At 39.3% G+C, this 22,586-nt stretch overlaps 2 protein-coding genes across 3 annotated transcripts in view; both read right to left on the bottom strand.

Annotated features, from left to right (window-relative positions):
* Positions 1-8,223, bottom strand: part of LOC130428454 (ribonuclease inhibitor-like) — a 36,060-nt gene extending 27,837 nt beyond the window's left edge. The window contains exons 1-4 of the mRNA XM_056756513.1: positions 8,157-8,223; positions 6,343-6,435; positions 3,524-3,697; positions 1,377-1,550 (exon numbers count right to left, since the gene is read on the bottom strand). Of these exons, the coding sequence (XP_056612491.1) occupies positions 1,377-1,550; positions 3,524-3,697; positions 6,343-6,386 (392 nt within the window). The 5' untranslated portion in view covers positions 6,387-6,435; positions 8,157-8,223. The remainder of the gene's footprint in view (positions 1-1,376; positions 1,551-3,523; positions 3,698-6,342; positions 6,436-8,156) is intronic.
* A 2,257-nt stretch (positions 8,224-10,480) lies between these two features.
* On the bottom strand, positions 10,481-18,273 carry LOC130428452 (uncharacterized). 2 transcript variants are annotated; one of them, XR_008907467.1, is made up of 2 exons: positions 10,736-18,273; positions 10,481-10,564 (listed from the first exon to the last, which is right to left on the bottom strand). XR_008907467.1 is itself a non-coding variant. In XM_056756511.1 (2 exons), the coding sequence occupies exon 2, from the start codon at positions 17,103-17,105 to the stop codon at positions 11,211-11,213; it is 5,895 nt and encodes a 1,964-aa protein (XP_056612489.1). In that variant the 5' UTR covers positions 17,106-17,812; positions 17,984-18,273; the 3' UTR covers positions 10,481-11,210. The 2 variants fall into 2 exon arrangements, 1 of the variants encoding a protein (XP_056612489.1); XM_056756511.1 differs by having other exon boundaries at positions 10,481-17,812; positions 17,984-18,273.
* Positions 18,274-22,586: the final 4,313 nt, after the last annotated feature.

The raw sequence follows: 22,586 nt of genomic DNA, 5'->3' as shown, positions 1-22,586 counted from the left end.
GCAAGTTGTGTTTCTGGATACATGAGTTAGTTTATATATTTGCTATTTTGGTCAGTGGTTCCCTCAGTGGTTAAAATGATTTTGTTTAAATTTCACTAGTTTAATCTCAGGTGATTGTTACAGGATGCAGTCATTGTGGATAGATGAGGAAATCCATGTTCTAAGTCTTGTTTGATTTCATCCGGCGCCAAGCAGACCGATGGACGGATGACATCACAGTACTGAGAGAGAGATTTAAAAGCATACGGCTCATGATTCTCTCTCGTGTTGCTGTAATGTCACCGGCTCCATCAGTGTACACAGCGCTGCATGAAGTCAAACAAGCTTTATAACATGGATGTCCTCATCTATCCACAGGAAGACGTACTTGCTTTTCCTCTCTATCATGTTGATTTTGTACTGGCCGCCCCGGTCTGTGACTAGTAACCAAAGTTGTGAGTGAAATCTCATTCTATGACAGTACGTACTGAAGTTGAATAAGTATCTACCTATCGAGCGTTAAAACAGTAACTCATGTTCTATGTAGTATGTGTGGGGGTGTACCAATACATTTCTCACATACTGCATCCGTCATGTTTTATTGTCATGTGACCCGTATGCTCCCTGACCTGTGATGTATCAACAACAACCTGTACTCTGACGTTAATAAAAACTTCATTTAGTCTCATGAATTTCCTTTATTGATCCTTACATTTAAAAACAGATTTCAGTCTTACAGTTTTACACTATTTTTATTTGATTTAATGTTTTATTTGACCGTTGCTCAGCTCCTGTGGCATCATGGGATAGAGTGTCCATCTGATCCACACTCACACACCTCGGCCCAAGCAGAAGAGCATCTGTGTATTTCTCTCTACTGTTTATTCATACTGAGGTTTGGGACATATTACTCTTGACTCTATTTCACCTGATATATAGTATAGAAGCAGAACAACTGTCATCTACAACCAGCTTGAACGTGTATATAACTGTTTACATTTGTGTACGCATGTCCAGTGTTTCTGAACGGTCATGTGACCTGCAATTTTTTTTCTGAAACATATGTATGAACGGCAGTATAAATGAGGATCTTTTTCATTTTAAAACATTGTTTTACACACATGATAGCGCAGCTTCCAAATCATACTCAACTGCTGATAATGGCGAAATTGTGATTGGATGAGCTCGACACATGTGCAGAATGTCATTTGTCTTGAGAATGTGATGTACGTGGATGGGATATGCAGATGACCGCAGACCCCCTGATGATGAAAATTGCGTCATGCAGGGGAATCACGATGCTGGCCCAACATAATATGAATGTCACCATCAGCTATGGACGATGTCATCATCTATCGGCCCAACCCTATGTGTGACTATCAGAGAGATGATCTTACTTCAGTGTCTCCAGTTTACAGTGAGGATTCTCCAGTACAGTAGAGATCAGCTTCACTCCTGAATCTCCTACATTATTATGAGACAGATCCAGATGTCTCAGGTGTGAGGGGTTTGATCTCAGAGCTGAAGTCAGAGCAACACAACCTTCATCTTTGATCTTACACCAGCTCAAACTGTTGAAAACAGAGACACACAGATCAAATCTACAGTGAGATGAATTTTTTTCTTTTCTCGTGATTATTTAGTGTTTATGTTTATATTCATTTTATTTGTATTGATGTGTGTTTGTGATTTAAAGAATTTAACTTAATCCGTTGTATTACACAGTTAGATTCATCTTATCAGAATAATCAATTATTACAACAATCTTCTTGTCATTTGTAGTTTTTTATGCTCCTCTAAAACAGGTTTGACATCAGCTGTGTCTGTCTGAATAAATGTATTACTGTATTATATCATTAATGTTCAAGCTCTATTCTTATTCTTCTTATCTCATGGAAGTCTATGGCAGCTCATTGAACCGGTTGATAAAAGTGATGAAATTGATCTCACAGATAGTGGACAGTCTGAAGTGTTTCTCTAGTGTTTCTTAACTTCAGTCCTCAGGATCACTTCACAGAATGTTTAAGATGTTTCTCTAATGAACACAATATGCAGCTAATGAGATGAATCGTGTATTTTATATAGAGACACATCTTAAACATTCTGTGAGGGGCGGCGTGAGGACTGAAGTTCAGAAACTCATCAGCCCATTTGAAAGTTTTATTTTTTTCATCTCATAACTTTTGAACCATACGTCCAAGAAACAAAGTTTTGTGAAAGAATCTTGGTACATGTCATCAAGGTCTTGACCTGAGGTCACACACACATTTTCAGCACAGGACCACCTTCTGGTCCAAAAATATAAAAATGCCTCTTTTTGCACAACATTTTTGTGTAATGTGCAGTATTTTACAAACACAATGGTCTATTGTTATGAAATTTGGTTCATGGGGGTAATGTTCTGAGAGGAGCTGTAAAGTTTAAGGCCCCCTAATGGTCAATACAATTATTTTTAATTTAATTAAAATTGATGAACATGATAAATATGACATTTTTACATGTGACTGACATCAATAGATTTGTTGACTCACACATAGTACTATGATAGCAAATGTCTCATATTCTTTCATACTAAATTTGATTAAAAATGTACCGTTAAATACATGTGATCAGGGTCTGTGTTATCTGTACTCAGAGTAAGCTGTTGTCTAGAGTCTCTATAAGTGAAGCACATGATATCAAAATACCTGAAGAGTGTTTGTAATGCATACACATCAGTGTATTTGAGTCTGTGATATAATTCAGAAGACTGAGAGTAGACTGAGCAATTCTGTCCTACAGCAACACATGCATTGTTACACATATCCTGTATGATAATGTTTATATACGGCAACATGGTCAGGCACCACGAGAACTGGGACGAACCCTGGCCCTCTGTCCCAGCCTGGGCTTCTCCCTCATTGGCCTCTGTCCCAGAGGACTGTGCCCTGGCCATAGTGTTGTTGGGGGACTCTCACCATCTGCCTCGAGTCCCGCGGTTCCTGTCCTGCAAGCCAGCCTCGGTGGCAAGCATGGAGAGAGAGAATCATGGGGGTTGGCATCTGATGGACCCAGTTCTGACCCAGCTATGGCCCCTGCTGCATTCCCTCAACCTGCCACGGTTCCAGGGGTCCACATGAGTCGGAGGAAAGTCTCCAAAGCCAGCCCCCGTGTCAGCAGCAGCCTCTCCAGCCTCTCCAGCTGCCCTGTCATCCTCACCAGAACCGCGATCAAGTCGGTTCCAGCCTCCCCCATTCCTGGACTCCATCCCTTATCCTGGAAGCCCTGTTTCCTCTACTAAATGAAGCCTGCTCCCATTGACCCCATATTCTGTTCCCTCGTGACTTTACCCCCTGTCCTGCCTGGCCTCACATCTTCTGTCTTCAGTTTTACTTTTAGTCCGCTATTTAAAAGCCCATAATCAATTTTTCACATATGTTTCCATATGTACAACTGCATGTATTGTGTCATTTTGTATTTATTTATTTATTTATTTTTGTTTGTTACTGTAAGATTCGATGGTCATTAGTAAGAGGATCAAAGTGAACGTTTTATTAAATCTTACGTCAGTGTCTCCAGTTTACAGTGAGGATTCTCCAGTACAGTAGAGATCAGCTTCACTCCTGAATCTCCTACATTATTATCAGACAGATGCAGATGTCTCAGGTGTGAGGGGTTTGATCTCAGAGCTGAAGTCAGAGCAACACAACCTTCATCTGTGATCTTACACTGACTCAACCTGTAGAGATAAATAACAAACATTGCTGCTAAACATGAAATAAAAAAGAGAAAATTAAACAATAATAAAACAGACAAATCAGTTTCTCATTGTGTCTTTACTCATATAAACACATGTGAGTGTAAAAAGTGTAATATTGTTGTTGTGTTTGTTGTTAAACGCAGATGTTCATGTTGAAGCTCATGAACATCAGACTGATGAAGAACACTGAAGAGTTTTGAGTTCTTGTTGAAGAACATCACAGTGCTTTAGAGAAACTCCACACAAACAAAACTAAACCTTTGATAACACAAACACTAGATCAACACCATCAAACTGTGATGTGACATCTTTACACTTATCTGATTATAATTCATACATAAGATCCTCTGAATAATACACATCAACTCTATGACCTGATAAAAAGATCTGATGCTGACGACAGGACACCTGCTGTGTTATATCTACATCAGAGAAATGAAACCCTTGATACTCTCAGGATCAAAAATACTAGAGGAATGTAAAAATGATTTGCAATTTAAAATCATATCATTGAATGAGTAAGGGATAATGTGAAGCTATTACTGCCTGTGTGTTGGATTTGAAAGATTTATTTGATGATTCGACTGATTCAGATTTCACATAATGTTGAATCTCCTGCAGCAGTGAATCATCATCCAGTTCATTCAGACAGTGAATCAGATTGATGGATTTCTCTGGAGACAGATTCTCATTGATCTTCTGTTTAATGTACTCAACAGTTTTCTCTTTCTTGTAGGAGCATCTTCTCATGTGTGTCAGTAGATCCTGTAAGAGAATCTGATTGGACTCCAGTGAGAGACCCAGAAGAAAACGCAGGAAAAGATCAAGATGTCCATTCTGACTCTGTAAAGCTTCATCTACAGCTCTCTGATGAAACTCAGATAATAAATCTGGTAATTTAAATATGTCCACAATTGTTGAAAAACAACCTGGATTTTCAGTTTTACATGTTTTTTTTTCAATTCAGGACCTTCATCAAACACATTTGTGTTGTTTGGCTGATACAAGCCAAACTCCTCTCTGAAGATCTGAGTGCACAATCCTGAGTACACTGATGCTTCTGCTACATCAATGCCACACTCTCTCAGGTCCTCATCATAGAAGATCAGGTTCCCTTTCACAAGCTGCTCAAAAGACAGTTTGGCCAGTTTGAAGATCATGTCTTCATCATTCTTCACTTTCTTCTCATAGTCCTTCTGATGTTTGGTGTTTGTCTGAATGATCAGGAAGTGTGTGTACATTTGAGTGAGAGTCTTGGGGATCTCTCCTTCACTCTCTGCTTCACTCAACATTCTCTCTAGAACAGTGGCTGAAATCCAGCAGAACACTGGGATGTGACACATGATGTAGAGGCTCCTGGATGACTTCAGGTGTGAGATGATTCTGTTGTTCAGACTCTCATCACTGATTCTCTTGCTGAAGTATTCCTCCTTCTGTTTGTCAGTGAAGCCTCGTACCTCTGTGACTCGATCAACACACTCAGAGGGGATGAGATCAGCTGCTGCTGGTCTGGAGGTGATCCAGATGAGAGCAGAGGGAAGCAGATTCCCCTTCATGAGGTTTGTCAGCATCACGTCCACTGAGGCTGATTCACTGACATCACACAACCTCACACTGCTGTGAAAATCCAGAGACACACGACACTCATCCAAACCATCAAAGATGAACAACACATTATATTCAGGGCTGGAGATTTCCATTTCTTTTGTCTCTGGGAAGAAAAGATGAAGAAGATGTAAAAGACTGAGTGTTTGGTTCTTCATCAGATTGATCTCTCTGAAAGGAAGTGGAAATATGAGGTGGACGTCCTGATTCTCTTTCCCTTCAGCCCAGTCCAGAATGAACTTCTGCACAGAGACTGTTTTTCCAATGCCAGCGACTCCCTTTGTCAGCACACTTCTGATGGGTTTGTCTTGTGCAGGTAAAGCTTTAAAGATGTCATTGCATTTGATTGGTGTGTCCTCTGTTGCTGTTCTCCTGGATTGTGTCTCAATCTGTCTCACCTCATGTTCATTACTGATCTCTCCACTTTCACTCTCTGTGATGTAGAGCTCTGTGTAGATCTCATTCAGCAGTGTTGGGTTTCTCTCATCTGATGTTCCTTCACACAAACACTCAAACTTCTTCCTCAGATTTGATCAGAATTTGTTATATTTTTCAGCTTTCTCCATATGTCAGGCTTTGCCTTTTGTTTTATGTTATTTTTTGGTTGGTGTTTTATTTTTCTGCTGTATTTTTGTCCTTTGATTTAGCTCATCTGGTACCCTGTTTAGCCTCCTTGTTTTTCTAATTACCCTCACCTGTTCCTCATCGCTGTTTCCCTCTATTTTAGCTTGGCTGTGACAGCTCTCTTTGTGGCAATGTTATTATTTGTTACGGTGTTGCTCTTGCTGTGCTTGAAGCTTAACCTTTTCATATGATTCGTAGGAACGTGGCAACCCGTGAGCCGGTTTGAATTATTTTCTCCCCGTACGGTTCCTTTTGGTTCCCGTTTACCTTTCCCAGATTTTGTGGATTTTGGTTTTCTCAGCCAGCTGTGTACCTGAGTGTTTGGACGGGAGTTCCCTGCCTTTCTTTTGTTTCTCTCTGTGGAGTCCTATCTAAATAAACTGTGTTAACCTTACCTGCATCTGAGTCCCTTTGTACACTTGACACCATATTCAGTCATGAATACACAGTTGGTATCTGATGAGTCTGATCTCTTCTACTGTAATTGTCTGTATCAAAGGAACAATAATGAAACATTATACAGTGGATGTTTGATAACTGATTTTTCTTAGGCAGTAATGTGTCTTTGGACTTGTTAGTTCGATTTATATAAGAGTATGTTAAGTTTATTTATAAAGAAGAAAGAAAGATTTCGGTAAACAGTAAAGATTTGAATTATAAAACACACAATTCAGTAACACAAGAAATGATCTTAATAAAGATAATTGTGGTCTACCTTGGACGAAACATTATTTTGACATAGGAAATAATTATTTATGTATTTTATTGATTTTACACTATATAGTGTACCACATTGGAACATCAGATCTGATCAGTGATTACACAAAGCAGCTTATACTATGTATTGCAATAGAATATTTCTGACAGTTTAAATGTATAATGCCTGTATAGAGCATATATATTTTTTGTTGTAACACTTGTATTAAAATATTTCTTCCTTCAAGCAGTGTTGGCGACGTTTCATCGTAAAGCTCATAGGGGGGGCCGGCTCTGGGTATGATTTATGATTTGAATGTACATTTAAACAATCAGGGAAAAGCATGTCATACAATTTGTTTAAAACATTTTTTTATGTGGCATATTGAGAGAATGTTATGGTATTAATATTTATGCAATATGTGTATCTTTACATAAAATCATTATTAATGTAAATTTCTTTGAGTGTGTTTAAAGAGTCTATAAAAAAACGTTACGGAGGATGAGAGTATCAGTCCTGTTCTTTCATCCACTATTTCTTCATTTTTTTTTCATACATAAATATTCAATTATATTACAATTATATTTTCAAGAATATAAAATTTTTACTTTGTTTAAATCACAACATATAGTGCACTCAGACAAATCGGGATGTGTCACGGTTCTGAGAATTTCAGAAGAAATGCAAAAAAATACATAATTAATTCCTATGTCAAAATTATGTTTTGTCCAAGGTAGAGAGCACCTATCATTTTTGTGTTACCGAATTGTATTTTTTATAATTCAAGTCATTACTGCCATGATGTTTCAGCTGTGTTGTGAGAATCACCCGAGTTAACAGTGTCTCAATGTGAAGTGAACCCATTCATATCATATACTGATTCACAGCCTCACAGCTGTGAGTGATGAACGACAGTCACATCAATGTGATCAGACCCCATGAGCTAAAATAAACAAAATTTCAATTCACTCAGGACCATTGTCATCAAATATTTAAACAACAGCAATATTTAAGGTTGATGGAATGAAACGAACACTCCGCCTGTCCATGCTGCCTTGCATGTCCCTCCACCTGGGGAACCAGAACAGTTCATTATGCATAACAGGATTAAATTAAAATGATCCGACAGATACAGACAGATATGGTGGGGATTGAGGTGGGTTATGAGTGCAGCACGATTAAGATGATAAGGAGCAAAGAAAGGCAACTTAAATAGGACACGTGAGTGTTGTATGACTATAGTATAAACGTTGATAAGTTGACCTGATGTGATCGGCTGATGCAAGTTTAACTCACGTAACCTGCCAGAACTGACGCTATGCTTGATTATATTACAACACTCTTAAATCACAATGGAAAAGATGTTACTGAATTTCAGAAAAGAGAAAATTATTGGTCTACATATAAAGCTCAGAAAACAACTAAACAGATACAAATGTGCAATGTTTTTACCGTCAGTGTAATAATTCTTTCTAAATGTAGGTCAGTGTTTTAGAAGATTGAATAACTTACCTTATATAATGACAGTGTTTGTAGATCTTCACCCTGTCTTGTTGAACAGAGAAAGTGAAATTAATTTTACATTTATGAACCAAGACTTTGGGTGTGTTTTTCATGAAAATTTCCAGTTAACTCCGATGATGCCAGAACAACATGTGAAACTGGTTTTTCAGAAACCACGAGACAAAGACACAACACTGTGTGTTGAGGAAAACAGTATTCCAGCTGTGGAACTAAACAGATTTATATCCATAACTTTATTTACTCATTGAATACCTTCCGTTATAAAGATTCTGTGTGTACATGATTGAGATTTACTTATTTTTTCTTTCAAATATTGAAAATGTACTCTGGCTGGTCTTTCATGTTGGTTGATTTTATTCAAATACTATCCATCTCCAAGTATTTAAATTAGAATTAGCATGTTTCAAATCGTAGTATGCTGAAATATGTACTCTTAAAAGTACACGGATGGTAAAAATGTGAAATTGAGATCTATTGCTGAATCATAATTAATCTGCTTATGCTATTCTCTAGGAGGGTGAAGTGTGTTGTTGTTATGAAAAACAACATTTCAGTTTGTTTTGCTGTCTCGTCTTCATTTTGGTCAAAAAGGAAAATCCTGTTTCACACATATAGGTGGTTGTGAAGGGTAGTAGCAATAAAATGCTTGCTTTGCTCAGCATGGGCTACTCCGTGGAAAGGCCTATCCAGAACGAAGACAATTACTGTTTTGTGACGAGTTTTCAACGTGCTGTCACAAGTAAGCTGAAGCATTTCTGATTCTTCTTCAGGGGTTAAATTCAGTCTAGGAATTGATTCTGGAGTCAAAGGGATTTTTCACCCACTCCTTGTCTTTTGATTCACCAAACTTTTCCGTGGGAAATTAGCGACAGACACTGCCCGACAATGCCTCCGGATGTGACTGAATGAGACGTGATAGATTTGAGACCGATTTCTTGCAAACATAATTTTCTTCAATGTGTCTCATCATTGTCGGAAACATATAGTAGTTTGCGGTTTTGAGTCGCTGCTGCCAAGGTTCGAGTGATTGCTGGAAAGCCTGAATTTGTTCGCAATGTCTGAAAATGTTGTCTTGCCATCCTTACAGTTTTAGATTCAGTTCGATTAGAACAGAAAATATGTCGGCAAGATAAAACAGCGTTAAAAGCCATTTCTCATCATGGAATGAGCTTGCGAGAGGACAGCCAACCCTGACCGCAAACCCTTGATAGACATGTCTCGCAGTGCGGACATGCCGTATCCACGAACGTAACTTCAGCATCCATCTAAATAAGCTCACTTTTTAAAAACTTGACCCATAAAGGAGCAGTATAAAAGGCGGTACAAACTATACTAAAAAGGTACACTGTAAAATATTGCTGTTCAAAAACAGCCAAATACTGTTATTACAATACACAGTTTAATCCTGTAGGATAACAGATCAAGGCCCATAGATGAATCCCTTTCTGTACATTTGCAGCATTTAACTGTATAGCCGTTGGTGCCTCAAAAAAACAGTCTTACACTGTGGAAAGTGGGGTTGGGAATTCTTAACACATCCCACTGATTCAAAACAGCGTGGTAATCAAGATCACGTCACAGCTCGTCTCTTACCAGATAGCAACAAATTCTGTCTTAATTCTGGCATTTTTTCAATGTTTTTTTCACAGTCTTTGTTTGAAACAGAATTAGGGTCATTTTTGTCTGGTCAGCCAGAAGCTACAGTTAAGATTTTGGTCGGTTTTGGTTAGCCACAAAGTTAAAAGCAAAAAACTGGCAATAATAATATCTAATAATATGATACTATCATGAAAACCCTTTGCAGGTACACCAAAATTCATATCAAATGAGGAATACAACAGCTAATTTTAAAAAGGGGATTTTTTATATGATGTTATATTATCTAAACATTTATATCATTAAAACGATTTTATTTTATTTTTTATATTATTTGAATTGGTGTTTTTTGTGACTGCGGTATAGTTTGAGCATTGAGAGCCGACTGCTTCGCCTGCTTTTTAATCACTCTTATGTCTCTCCAGTCAAAACCAGCCTCCCTGAGTCCACCAAAAAGGAAAACAGAGAACTGAACTGAATCTGTAACAATTTGAAAATGATATGTTTCTTATTGGTCTTGAATGTACTGTAATTTGCCTAATATCAGTATTAGTTCCAAAAGCATGTTGTAGTAATTTGTCTTAATACTCACAGCATGTTTTCAAACATTCAAGGTTCTTGATCTTGGATTATTTGGTGGAGTGGATGTGAAGACACAGTCTGGTGAATAAAGTTTGTAACTGCACTGATCCAATAAATCACGGCCACGAATCATACAGATGTCTTTTAGACTTTTATTTTGCTCTCTCTTTCCTGTGTCGATCCGAAGATGTCACGGTCTAAGAAAGACACCGTGAAAACTACAAATAAAAGACATATACAACTTAAACACACCTCTTTTACAACAGAATCCCATAACAAATAGTCCAATTTGCCTCATTGTTACAATACAGAACACGTTACATTACACACATTAAAGCACATAAACTCAAACATAAAAATTATAACATGCAACAAATATAAACAAATACCGTGTGCGCCTTTAGGACCATATGCAGAGATTATACGTTTTGAAGGAGCCGCACGTGTTACGACCTGTTCGCATCCATTGCTCTCTGACCCACAGTTCTTCACTCCCTCTCTTAGTCATGTGACGCATTACGCATTATTAAAGGAACATTACATACAGAAAAGCTTTTCATTTTTAAACACAATATAAACAATTTATAATCAACAATTTTCTCTAAACATTGTATTTTAACCATGTTTCAAAAAACCTCAATGAACTTTACAAATCATATCAATAAGCATTACAATATGTCATCGGACATTTACACTCCCATCAAATTACTATGATTTATGATGAACTTCAATAAATGTTTGAATAAATCCAGTAATTTTCAAAATCAAACATCAGAACAAATTGTGTTTTTACTTATCCATGTTCATGTTAAATGAGTACTTCAAATTCCATGCATTATTGCATTTAGAGATTACCACACAAATTTAGTTGTTTTCTACAAGCACAACCAATTTATGAATTGGACGTTCAAGAATAGAAAAATTATTGTTTTTGCTTTTGCCCTCTTTACTCGCCTTTCTATCGCCTAATTGAATTGTGACCTTTCGCACCAATCCATCTTCATCTGTACGAACATCAAGCACTCTTCCTAGTCTCCAGCCATTGCGTGGAAGTGCGTCCTCTTGGAGAATGACAACATCTCCGATTTTTACATTTCGTTTTGCGGAATGCCAGCGCTGTCTGAGTGCTATGTTTGCCAAGTACTCCCTTTTCCATCTACCCCAGAATTGCTCTGTCAAGTACTGGACTCTACGCCACCTTTTTTTGGAATAAAGGTCTTCTGCTTCAAATTTTCCTGGTGGTGGCAGCGGTACAGAAGCTTTCATGGTGAGCAAGTGGTTTGGGGTAAGAGGCTCTAGGCTCTTTGGGTCATTAATGGTATCAGTGGTGAGTGGACGGCAATTTATGATAGACATGGCTTCATAAAGGAAGGTTCTTAAGGAAGCATCATCTAATCTGCCAGCACTTTGAGAGAGGACCCAATTTAAGACACTCCTAATTGTTCTGATCTGCCTTTCCCAAATACCCCCCATGTGGCTGGCATCAGGTACAATGAATGTAAAGTCACATTGTTTTTGGGCTAAGTATGCAGTTAGTCTCTCTTTGTCCAACTCGTTAAGTGCCTTCGTCAGTTCATTCTTTGCCCCAATGAAATTTGTGCCTTGATCTGACCGGATTTCTCTTACAGCACCACGGATTGCTATAAAACTCCGCAGAGCATTTATGAAAGCATCAGTAGTAAGGTCTTCCAGCATTTCCACATGAATTGCTCTAGAAGAGAGACAGGTGAATATGAGGCCATATCTCTTGTACTCTTTACGGCCTTGCTTGGTGTGAAATGGCCCGAAACAATCCATGCCACAGTAGGAAAACGGTGGCGAGGGATCAACACGGTTAGCAGGTAGGTCTGCCATCTTCTGTGTTTCTGTTGGCCTGCGAGCTCTTCTGCATGTAACGCACTGCTTAATGTAGTTAGCTACAACTTTACTGCCACCAACAATCCAGTAACCGTTAGCTCTCAGTTCGTTAAGGGTTTGCCCTCTGCCTTGGTGTTGAGTTTTCTCATGGCAGTGACCCAAAATTAGACGTGTCACCGAACCATTCTTTGGCAGGATTATTGGATGCTTCAAGTCCAAAGGTGAGGAAGCTTTGGTTAAACGCCCCCCTACTCTGAGAACGCCATCGTGCAGCACTGGATCAAGCTGGAAAAATTGATTGTTATTTGGAAGTTTGCCATGACTTAGTGTTTCCATTTCTTTTTCGAATGCATCCTTTTGTGCCAATTTTATAAGCGCGACACCTGCTTTCTTTAAGTCCTCGACATTTATGGGCTTTGGGAATTTGTTTCCTTTAGCTAGTTGCTGGATTCGAGCGACCACTTTCAATGCTGTATGCCATTTTGAGAACCGACTGAATCTGTCCAAAAATTGTTCTTCCTTTTCTAGCTTGGTTTGTAGTACCTGTGTCACTTTTACTTCAGGATCACCCACCAAGAGCTCTGGATCTGACTCCGACGTGACAATCTCTCTTTCCCACAAAAACTTGGGTCCAGTAAACCAATTTGAACTGATCAACTCTGACACACTGAGGCCTCTGGAGGCATGGTCTGCTGGATTACTGTCACTATCAACGTAGTACCACTGTGCGGGGTCTGATGTTTCTCTGATTCTTTGAACTCTATTGGCTACAAAAACGTGGAACCTTCTAGCTTCATTATTGATATAGCCCAAGACTACTTTTGAGTCTGTCCAAAAATATTCTTGGTCGATTTTGAGTTCTAGCTCTTCCCTTAACATACTGCTGACTGCTGAAGAAACTACTGCAGCTGATAACTCAAGCCTGGGTATTGTCACAACTTTAGTGGGTGCAACCCTTGCTTTCCCAATGACTAAAGAGCAGTGTACTTTGTCTTCACTCAGCAATCGTATGTATGAGCACTGACCATACCCTTGACTACTCGCATCGGAAAAATGATGAAGTTCAATTCTCTGGGTCGTTTCCATTTTTCCAGATGTGATGCATCTTGGAATCTGAAGACCCTGCAGATTCTTTAGATCATTTAGCCAGCTTTCCCATCGTGGCTTTAATTCTTCTGGCAGTGGTTCATCCCATTCAATGCCCTTTCGGCACATGTCCTGTAGTATTTTCTTTCCCAGGAGGAGGAAAGGAGCTAGAAAGCCCAGTGGGTCAAACACAGAAGCTATAGTTGAGAGAATTCCCCGCCTCGTTGCTGGTTTCTCATCCAAAATAACTTTAAATGAGAAGGTGTCACTATTTGCACTCCACTTCACTCCTAACACAGTTTGGACTGGAAGGTCATCATGCCTGAGATCCACGTCATGCATTTCAGTTGCTCGTTCATTGTCAGGTATTGACTCCAAAACTTCTCTGTTATTGGAGATGAATTTATGAAGATGCAGTCTTCCTTTGGCACACACAGTTTGTGCTTCTCTCACTAGGTTTATGGCAGTGTCCACATCTTCAACACTGACGAGGCCATCGTCAACATAGAAATTTTTCCTTATGAAGTTGGCTGCTGCAGGATAGTCTTTCTCATTTTGGTTTGCAAGATGCTTCATTCCATAATTTGCGCAGCCAGGTGAGGATGCCGCTCCAAATAGATGGACTTTCATACGATATTCCTTTGGCTCAGAATTCGTATCCCCGTTCTCCCACCACAAGAAACGTAAATAATCTCTGTCCTCCTGGCTTACATGGAACCTGTGGAACATCTTCTCCACATCACAGATGACTGCTATAGGGTATTTGCGAAACCTGCAGAGCACTCCAGTCAGTCCATTTGTAAGATCTGGTCCAACGAGCAGATGATCATTTAGTGCAGTGCCATCATACTTGGCTGAACAGTCGAACACTACCCTAATTTTGTTTGGCTTTTTAGGGTGGTAAACACCTTGGTGAGGGATATACCACACATTTCCTGTTTCAGATTGTTGTTCAGCTCTCTCAGCATCACCATCCTTGAAAACACCTCCCATGAATTTGACATAGTCTTCCTTGAACTTTGGATTTTTCTCAAGCTTCCCTTTTAACCGCTTCAGCCGTGCCAAAGCCAACCGCTTATTTTCTGGCAGGTGTGGGCGTGTCCTAAAGGGTAGGGGCATTTCCAAGTGACCATCCGCATTGTAGTTTGTTTTCTCATTTAATAGTTGCATGAATTGTATGTCATCTTGTGACATGCTCCTTTCTCCAGGGTTGGTATCCTTGAAGTCTGATTCAAGAGCTCTGATGATGGTGGCTGGTGTCAATGGTGGAACTTCCTTGACGTGTACGCGATGGCACAGACCTATTACTTCTGTAGACTTTGCAACCTTTGGTGAGCTACCGACAATACTCCAACCTAAATCTGTCTTAATGGCATAGGGCTCATCTTCACCTCCTGTGATGACTTGTCGTGGTGCCAGCGCTCTTGAGCAGTCGTAACCTATCAACAGTCCGACTTTGCAATCCATCAGCTTTGGCATTTCCTGCACTATACTGTTTAGATGATTCCACCTTTTTGCAGTCTGAGAGGTAGGTATGTGGGAACGTTCAAGAGGAATGAAATCTCTGGTATAGGCGGGTGGCAAGTTGACAAGACTTTGAGAGAGAAGCCCTTTAACTCGAAGCCCATTGACTCTCTCACTCTGAATAATGGAATCTTTTCCCATCATTGTGGTAAGCTTTAACTTAACTGGCTCTAGACTCGCACCTATCTCTTCACATACTTCTTTGTCTACAAAGGTGTTGCTGCTTTGGGTATCCAGTAAGGCATACACCAGGATCTGTTTTTCTGGATTTGTAGATGAAGAAATCCACACAGGAACTATCATGGATGTACTCCCACCACAACCTCTGTCAACAGAGCAAGAAAGGGAAGAAGTTGTTTCTTCTGTTTCGATAGCATGAGAGGATGTGTCTGCTGCAGCAGAAGAGCGTTCTTCATGAAGTGGGGTTGGATGACGTTTCTTACAAATGCTACAAATTGCCTTGCTTCTACACTCTCTCGAATTATGTCCTCGTCTAAGACACCCAAAGCAGAGATTGTTATCAAATATAAGCCTTTTCTTCTCTTCCACTGGCTTATTGGCAAACGTCTGACATTTGTGGATGGAGTGGCTGTCTCCACAACACAGGCATGGAACTGGCTCTGAAAATGGCGATGTGACATTTACTTTATTTGATTCCTTTGGTTGATTTTCACCGGCACTGTTCGACCTCATCACTGTACAGAACTTATCAGGTGCCTTTACATTTGTTATAAACGCGTTGGCCCTTTGGCGCTTTACGTCTCTGATGGGCCTTTCTTCTGTTGACTTCAAGGCATTAAAGGAAGTTACAGGGTTGCATGCCACTTCTGCCTCACGGGCCACAAATTCAGCAAACTCATTGAACTTAGGGTATTCCTCCGTTTCTCTTAAGTGCTTTGTGACATAACGGTTCCATTGAGAGGTTACCCAATCAGGGAGTTTTTGTACCATTCTCTGATTCTCTTCACAGTCATTTAACACCTGAAGTCCTTTGATGTGTGGCATAGCATTGTTGCAGGATATCAGGAAATCACTAAATTGTCTCAATTTAACTGACTCCCTAGAACTAATCTTGGGCCAGTTATTTAGTTTTTCTCTAAATGCCCGCTGTATTACAAAGGGATGACCATATCTAGAGTTCAATAGCTCCCATGCCTGTTCATAGGCTTTATCATCCTTTCGGAAAAAGCTTCCCTCCAGTACACATTTTGCTTCACCACTGATGTATTTCTTTAGATAGAATAACCTATCAACTGGATTTGTGCATCGTCTTTCAATCAAAGCTTTAAAACTTGAACTCCACTCTAAGAATGTAAGTGGATCGCCTGTAAAGACTGAGGGTTCGGGTGCTGGTAGTCTGGTAAGAACCATTGCGTCATGCAAGGCTTGTGCTAATGATCCATCATCGTTAGATTGATTTGGTTGCACTTTGTCAATGTTAATGAATGTCTGTTCCTTTTTCATTTCTTTAGGAGAATAAATGGGACTATTGGCCACTTCACTACCTGTGGTTCTACTTTCGTCACTAGAATCAGCTTCAGAGTATGCTTTAAGCTTTGCGGCTATTACTTGTAGATCTCTTTGGTTTTCCAGTCTCTTTAGCTCCTGTTTTTGTGCAGCTATAGCTTCTTCCATCTTAATTTCAGCCTGTTTTGCTGCGAGTTGTGCTGCACATTCTGCTCTTTTTGCTGCGATGCTTAGGTTTTCGGACGAACATTTTGAATGGCTACTTTGGACAGTGTGTTTTGATTTTGTACTTCCAAATATTGAGTTGGCGTACTCTTTATCCAGCACCATGTGAATTCTTGCATTTTCTCCTGTAGCATCAAATTCCTCTAACCCGACTTCACACATACGTACTTTCAGTAGCCTCATTAGGTCTGCTGTTACTGCTGTACAGGAATCCATCTTCCTTCTAATTTCGGTAGAAGGTGCTGTTTGAGAACGAATGGTTTCATACATTTCTTTTACTTGTGTCTCCAGTCCTTCTACGGCATCCATCATTTTACTTAAGTCTTCCTCAGAACACTCATCCTTTATTTTGACACGTGTATCTTTCGCTTGATCTTTCCAACTTTCATAAAGCTTGATCCACTTAATCTCCTTTTGAGAAATTTCTTGCTGCTTAAGCTCCAGCATTTTTTCAGTTAGTTTTCTTTCCCTTGAAGACTTTCTTGGTTCTTTTTTAGAAGGGGCAGAAGTAGAACCTTTCTCTACTTCTTGTATTGTTTCTAACTCTGTCTGACTGGTCTCCATTTGCTCACCTTGCAACAACCTTTCATTATTTGACATTGTGCCTGGCACTTTATCTTCTTCTTGTTTAATTATTTTTTAGCTCTACTTTATATACTCTTTGAGACCAAGACAGTGTTTAACTGAAAAATCCCAGTAACACTTAAAATACCATTTAAGAACTCAGATCATATAACAGAGCAAGAACATGAACAACAGTTGAATTGTACGATGTTGATAATAATAGAAAGTGTAAATGTAATGATAATCAAATAAACACAATTATATTTAAATGAAACGTTTCCCTTTTATCAAAGTCCTTTTAAATGTCCAGAAATTTTAAAGTTAACAGTCAAACCTGATGTTTGTATGGTCGCACTCTTCTTCCGGTATTGAGTAACGTCACACAGTAACGCTGGACTCTGAAGTCTTTGCCGAAGATTTGCGGCGATGTTGTCAACACAGGTAATTCACGCCCTCTCCTGGTAAGACGCGATATCTCTAAAGATGCCAGAAACCAACACTCCCGGTCATCTGTCGATCAGCAAACCGAAGCTCCGCCTACACCAGCGATATCGTCTTTTCTCTTATGGCGTCTTTCTTTACTCTGTACTCTCGTCGACTTCGACGGTACGTTTTCACTGTAACTGCACTGATCCAATAAATCACGGCCACGAATCATACAGATGTCTTTTAGACTTTTATTTTGCTCTCTCTTTCCTGTGTCGATCCGAAGATGTCACGGTCTAAGAAAGACACCGTGAAAACTACAAATAAAAGACATATACAACTTAAACACACCTCTTTTACAACAGAATCCCATAACAAATAGTCCAATTTGCCTCATTGTTACAATACAGAACACGTTACATTACACACATTAAAGCACATAAACTCAAACATAAAAATTATAACATGCAACAAATATAAACAAATACCGTGTGCGCCTTTAGGACCATATGCAGAGATTATACGTTTTGAAGGAGCCGCACGTGTTACGACCTGTTCGCATCCATTGCTCTCTGACCCACAGTTCTTCACTCCCTCTCTTAGTCATGTGACGCATTACGCATTATTAAAGGAACATTACATACAGAAAAGCTTTTCATTTTTAAACACAATATAAACAATTTATAATCAACAATTTTCTCTAAACATTGTATTTTAACCATGTTTCAAAAAACCTCAATGAACTTTACAAATCATATCAATAAGCATTACAATATGTCATCGGACATTTACAAAGTTAGTTTGATTGTGTTTTGGCACCTCTTTTGACATTGTATTTATTCTTGCTGCATTTGAGTAGATTTTTTGTCAGCATCAATTAAACACAATACTGCATTTGCTTGGCGTCTGTGTTTAAATGTTGCTAACTAGCAGGCCCGGCAGTTATAGGATATAACACGCTTAAAAGGTTTGAATATCTCACTTTGCGTGGTTCATAGAAACGCAGCACAACAGATCCTTCAGGCAAAAGCTCCGGACAATACATCTCTGCCACATCATCAAATTCAGCGCTCACTTTAAATAGACCGTCGTGAGACAGGTTAGTTTTACCCTAATGATGTAGTTTTGTTGCGACAGTAATCCTGCCCAGCAGGTTCCTGCTCTTGTCTGAGGAGCCACTGGCACGCCCCTACTGTCTGCGGGATTACGACTGAACTCATGCCGTCGCTCATATGACATGCACCGCAAGTGTGTGTGAGACCCGGTGCCAGATGACTCGTAAAAGACCTGATTCTTACATATTCTTGTTGCATATCAGTGGACAAATTTGGTCTATTGTGAAATTAAAAGTTGTGTTGCCTGCTTGTCTAGCAATGCTTGTTGTTTTTATTAGTGGTGGGCCGTTAACGGCGTTAACGCCGCCGTTAACGCAGTGAGACTATTATCGCGCGTTAAAAAAAATGTCGCCGTTAATCTATTCTCAAAATTGGGTTGGGAGCTGGGTCTATACTACGCAAGCTATGATGACTTTCACCTTGATATTTTAGCGCGGATGTATACCAGCTTAACTGCACTGTACGGGGCGAGAACGAGATTTTTCAACTCGCGTCATTCGCGGAAGCAGAAGCCGCCTCATCATCTCATAACCAGGGCTTCATTCGCGCAGCAAGTAGGTCTATTGGCTCTTTGCATTAACATATAAATCACTCGCACTTGTTTGCACCTTGTGCAATGCGGAATTGGTTTAAAAAAAACACTTTCTCTCAACAGGTAGTGGTCTAGCTTTAGTTGAAACCAGTAACTTTGTATTGAGATCTAATGTATTATGGCTCCTGTATGACATATCGCTTGTTGCTCCCTCACTCTTTGTAAGTCGCTTTGGATAAAAGCGTCTGCTAAATGACTAAATGTAAATGTACTGTAGGAGCTCTTCCAGTCTCAAGTACCACCTAAACGCAAATCATCCCTTAGCTAATGCGGAAGTAAACACAAGTTCATCTTATTGAACATAATTTAATTTTCATCACCAATTATCATAGTAGAACAGCTTTCTCAAGCAGTTTGTGATGCATTTTGGAAACAGGAGATGAGCCCCTGGTCTAATGCGCCACCTGGCTTGAGAAACCCGTTCTCAAAGACTTACTTTTAGTCATTATTTGGGTAGAACACATATTCTGAATGCCTTCGGCAGAATTCAAATGAGCCATTTTAATCTAGATTAATCTAGATTAAAAAAATTAATCTATGCCCACCACTAGTTTTTATACATAACATTAAATAGCATTTGTCTTTTCAAAAGCTACATTGCCTTTCATGAGTTCCTTGAGTGGGCTCCTACGATTTTGTTTAAACCAGAGCCATTGACAGAGAGAGTTCTGCCAACGGAAGTCCAAAAAGCTGAATAATTTTGTATTCATTAAATGGGTTTCTTTTTTAAATGGGTTAGAAGTTTACCTCAGTTGGTCTGTTTAATTGCAACTACATGCGTAACTAGTAAATTCCGGGAACTATTGAGGGCAACCATGAACCGACATGGTGATGTAACTGTTCCATTGGAGTCAACGGAGTTGACACGACTCTCTCTCCAACGGCTCTGGTTTAATGATCTTCAAAAGTTTTCAGATGATTTCCGGTAAGGGAGCATAGGAAGCATCGATGCTCCTTGCTGTTTGCGGTGCGTTGTGTGAATTTTTAGGTATGGACCGTTTAAGTGAACAGAAAGCTTAAACTGGCTGACTCCATCAGTGCCCTGACTATTGAACAACGGAGCTTTTCGAGACAAAGCCATTGTGTGGAATTCTCGTGTCTCTGATCTATGGCAGCCGTTTCGTGATTAATAAATCATTAATTATTCATTAATCCAGTATTAATAAATACTGGAAAACTATACTGTTCATTGAAAGTTCATGTATTTACTAATGTAAACAAATGCCTTAATAAAAACGTTATTGTGTTCAGTGCTCGAATTAAACCAAGTCTTATGGGGGTCCCCCTCATAATACTTTTATTGGTGAGGGTTAGTCTCGCAATAAACAATTTATACAAAATACACAATATATTTGATTATAATATGCATAACTTTACACTATTAAATTAAAAACAGGCTTTCAAAGAATAACAGATTTCATTCACTATCCAGCTTCTTATTCGCAGTTTCTTATTGACGCTATCCGTTCCACATTAAAAACGCGAAGCATCCGCTTTTCCAGTTTCTTATTCACGTTTAGCTTAGGGACCATCTCGTGTTTCTCTTCTTTTACGTTTAAAAAAAAAACTTTTTGTGTGTGAGTGTCTGTGTGAATGTGGACCAGTGTATGTCTGTGGACGTGTCTGTATGTGCGGGCATGCGCGCGTGTGTGTGTGTGTGTGTGTTTCTGTGGTTGTGTCTGTATGTGCGGGCGTGCGCACGCGTGGGTATGTGTTTGTATGTGTGTGTGTGTGTGTGTGGACGTGTCTGTATGTGCGGGCGTGCGCGCGCGCGTGTGTGTAGGTGTGTGTAGGTGTAGGTGTGTGTGTGTGTGTGTGTGTGAGTGCACAGAGGATGGTCTGCTGCTTGCTGTCTAAGTCATGACATGCTGAATGCCCCCTGAGATGACCGTGAACTTCACGTGAAACCTCCATCACCCACTCCCCTTACCATTCTCAATATTACTTTGATAGAACAGTTTTTTAGGCAGCCTATCTCCACCATGAATATTAATCACATCCAATAGTACCTACATGTTTGAAAGTGCAATATTCTAGTGCAGAGCATGAAATACGGTTTATGCATAATTAAGTCAATTACGTGTATATTTGTAAAAAGCATAGTATACACAGTTTTATTATACTTAGCATATCTATCATTTACTGTCCCTCTTACCTCGTATGTAAATGAATTATTTTCTACATTGATGTATTGTATTTTTAATCTATATATATTTTTTTTTCCCATTTCCTGTGTTTGTCTATACTGTATTTTTTCATTCTGAGCTCCTGAAACCACAACACGTTGCTTGTCTGTGTGTGCACAATGGGAAAATAAAGCTTATTTGAATTTTTTTCTGATCAATTGCTCTTATGACCCATTATGTAAATGCTTGTCACTTGTTGTATGTACAGAAAATGTCTAATGTCAGAACTGTGTTTTTGTACAAGTATGTCTTTGATGGTGCCTTAAAAGTTCCACAGCTAGGTAATACCTTGTCTTGATGTCTACCGTCATGCACGAAAACAGACAGTTTTACTGTAGCATTTCGGGAATCGGTATATGTCACAAAACAGTACGATGGCCAGTAAACTTTTGGGACATTTCCGGGTGCCATATCTCGACATTCTTTGGAGTTATACCCAGTTTTCCTGACTACCATCTCGCTTAAAGGCAGACATTTTTATTGTAGCATTTAAGTTATGGTTATAGACTCCTGAAGTTGGCATATCTCACAATACTCTTCAATGGACCGTTGCACTTATGGGTCATTTTGAAAGTTGCACTTTAAAGGTTCTCAAAAACCTTTAAGGGTGCGTTGAAATTTCCACATAGGGGTTATACCCAGTACCCTTGCCTACCACCTACCCAAAAAGCAGACATTTTTACTGTAGCATTTTTAAGTTATGGACCCCTGAAGTTGGCATATCTCACAATACTCTTCAATGGACATTTGCACTTATGGGTCATTTTGAGGTGTTACATCTCGAACACCTTTAAGGGTGCGTTGGAATTTACACATAGGGGTTATACCCAGTACCCTTGACTACCATCTAGCCAAAAAAACAGACATTTTTACTGTAGCATTTTTAAGTTATGGACTCATAAACTTGGCATATCGCACAGTACTGCTCAATGGGCCTTCACACCAATCTTTACATCTGTCACACTTAGCATATTGTTTGTCCAAGGTGTTTGGTAGCTTATACAATATACAATATAGAGGTTCAGAAGAAACGGATACCCCTAAACTGGAAATGCTCAGCCTTATTAGGTAAAAAAACTAAAAAATTACTTCATATTGCAAAATACATTGACTACTCTCAAGCATATTTAATGAACATCAGTATTCTTCTACTCGGTTATGTCCATGCTTAAATTTTAAATTACAACATAGTTTAAAA

This window comes from Triplophysa dalaica, chromosome 9 (genome assembly GCF_015846415.1).
Source record: "Triplophysa dalaica isolate WHDGS20190420 chromosome 9, ASM1584641v1, whole genome shotgun sequence".
NCBI classification, from domain to species: domain Eukaryota; kingdom Metazoa; phylum Chordata; class Actinopteri; order Cypriniformes; family Nemacheilidae; genus Triplophysa; species Triplophysa dalaica.
This window is presented reverse-complemented; position numbering and strand designations above follow the sequence as displayed.

What these genes read in the sequence shown, in the direction of transcription:
- LOC130428452 (XM_056756511.1), bottom strand. Translation starts at nt 17,105, where the DNA reads ATGTCAAATAATGAAAGGTTGTTGCAAGGTGAGCAAATGGAGACCAGT.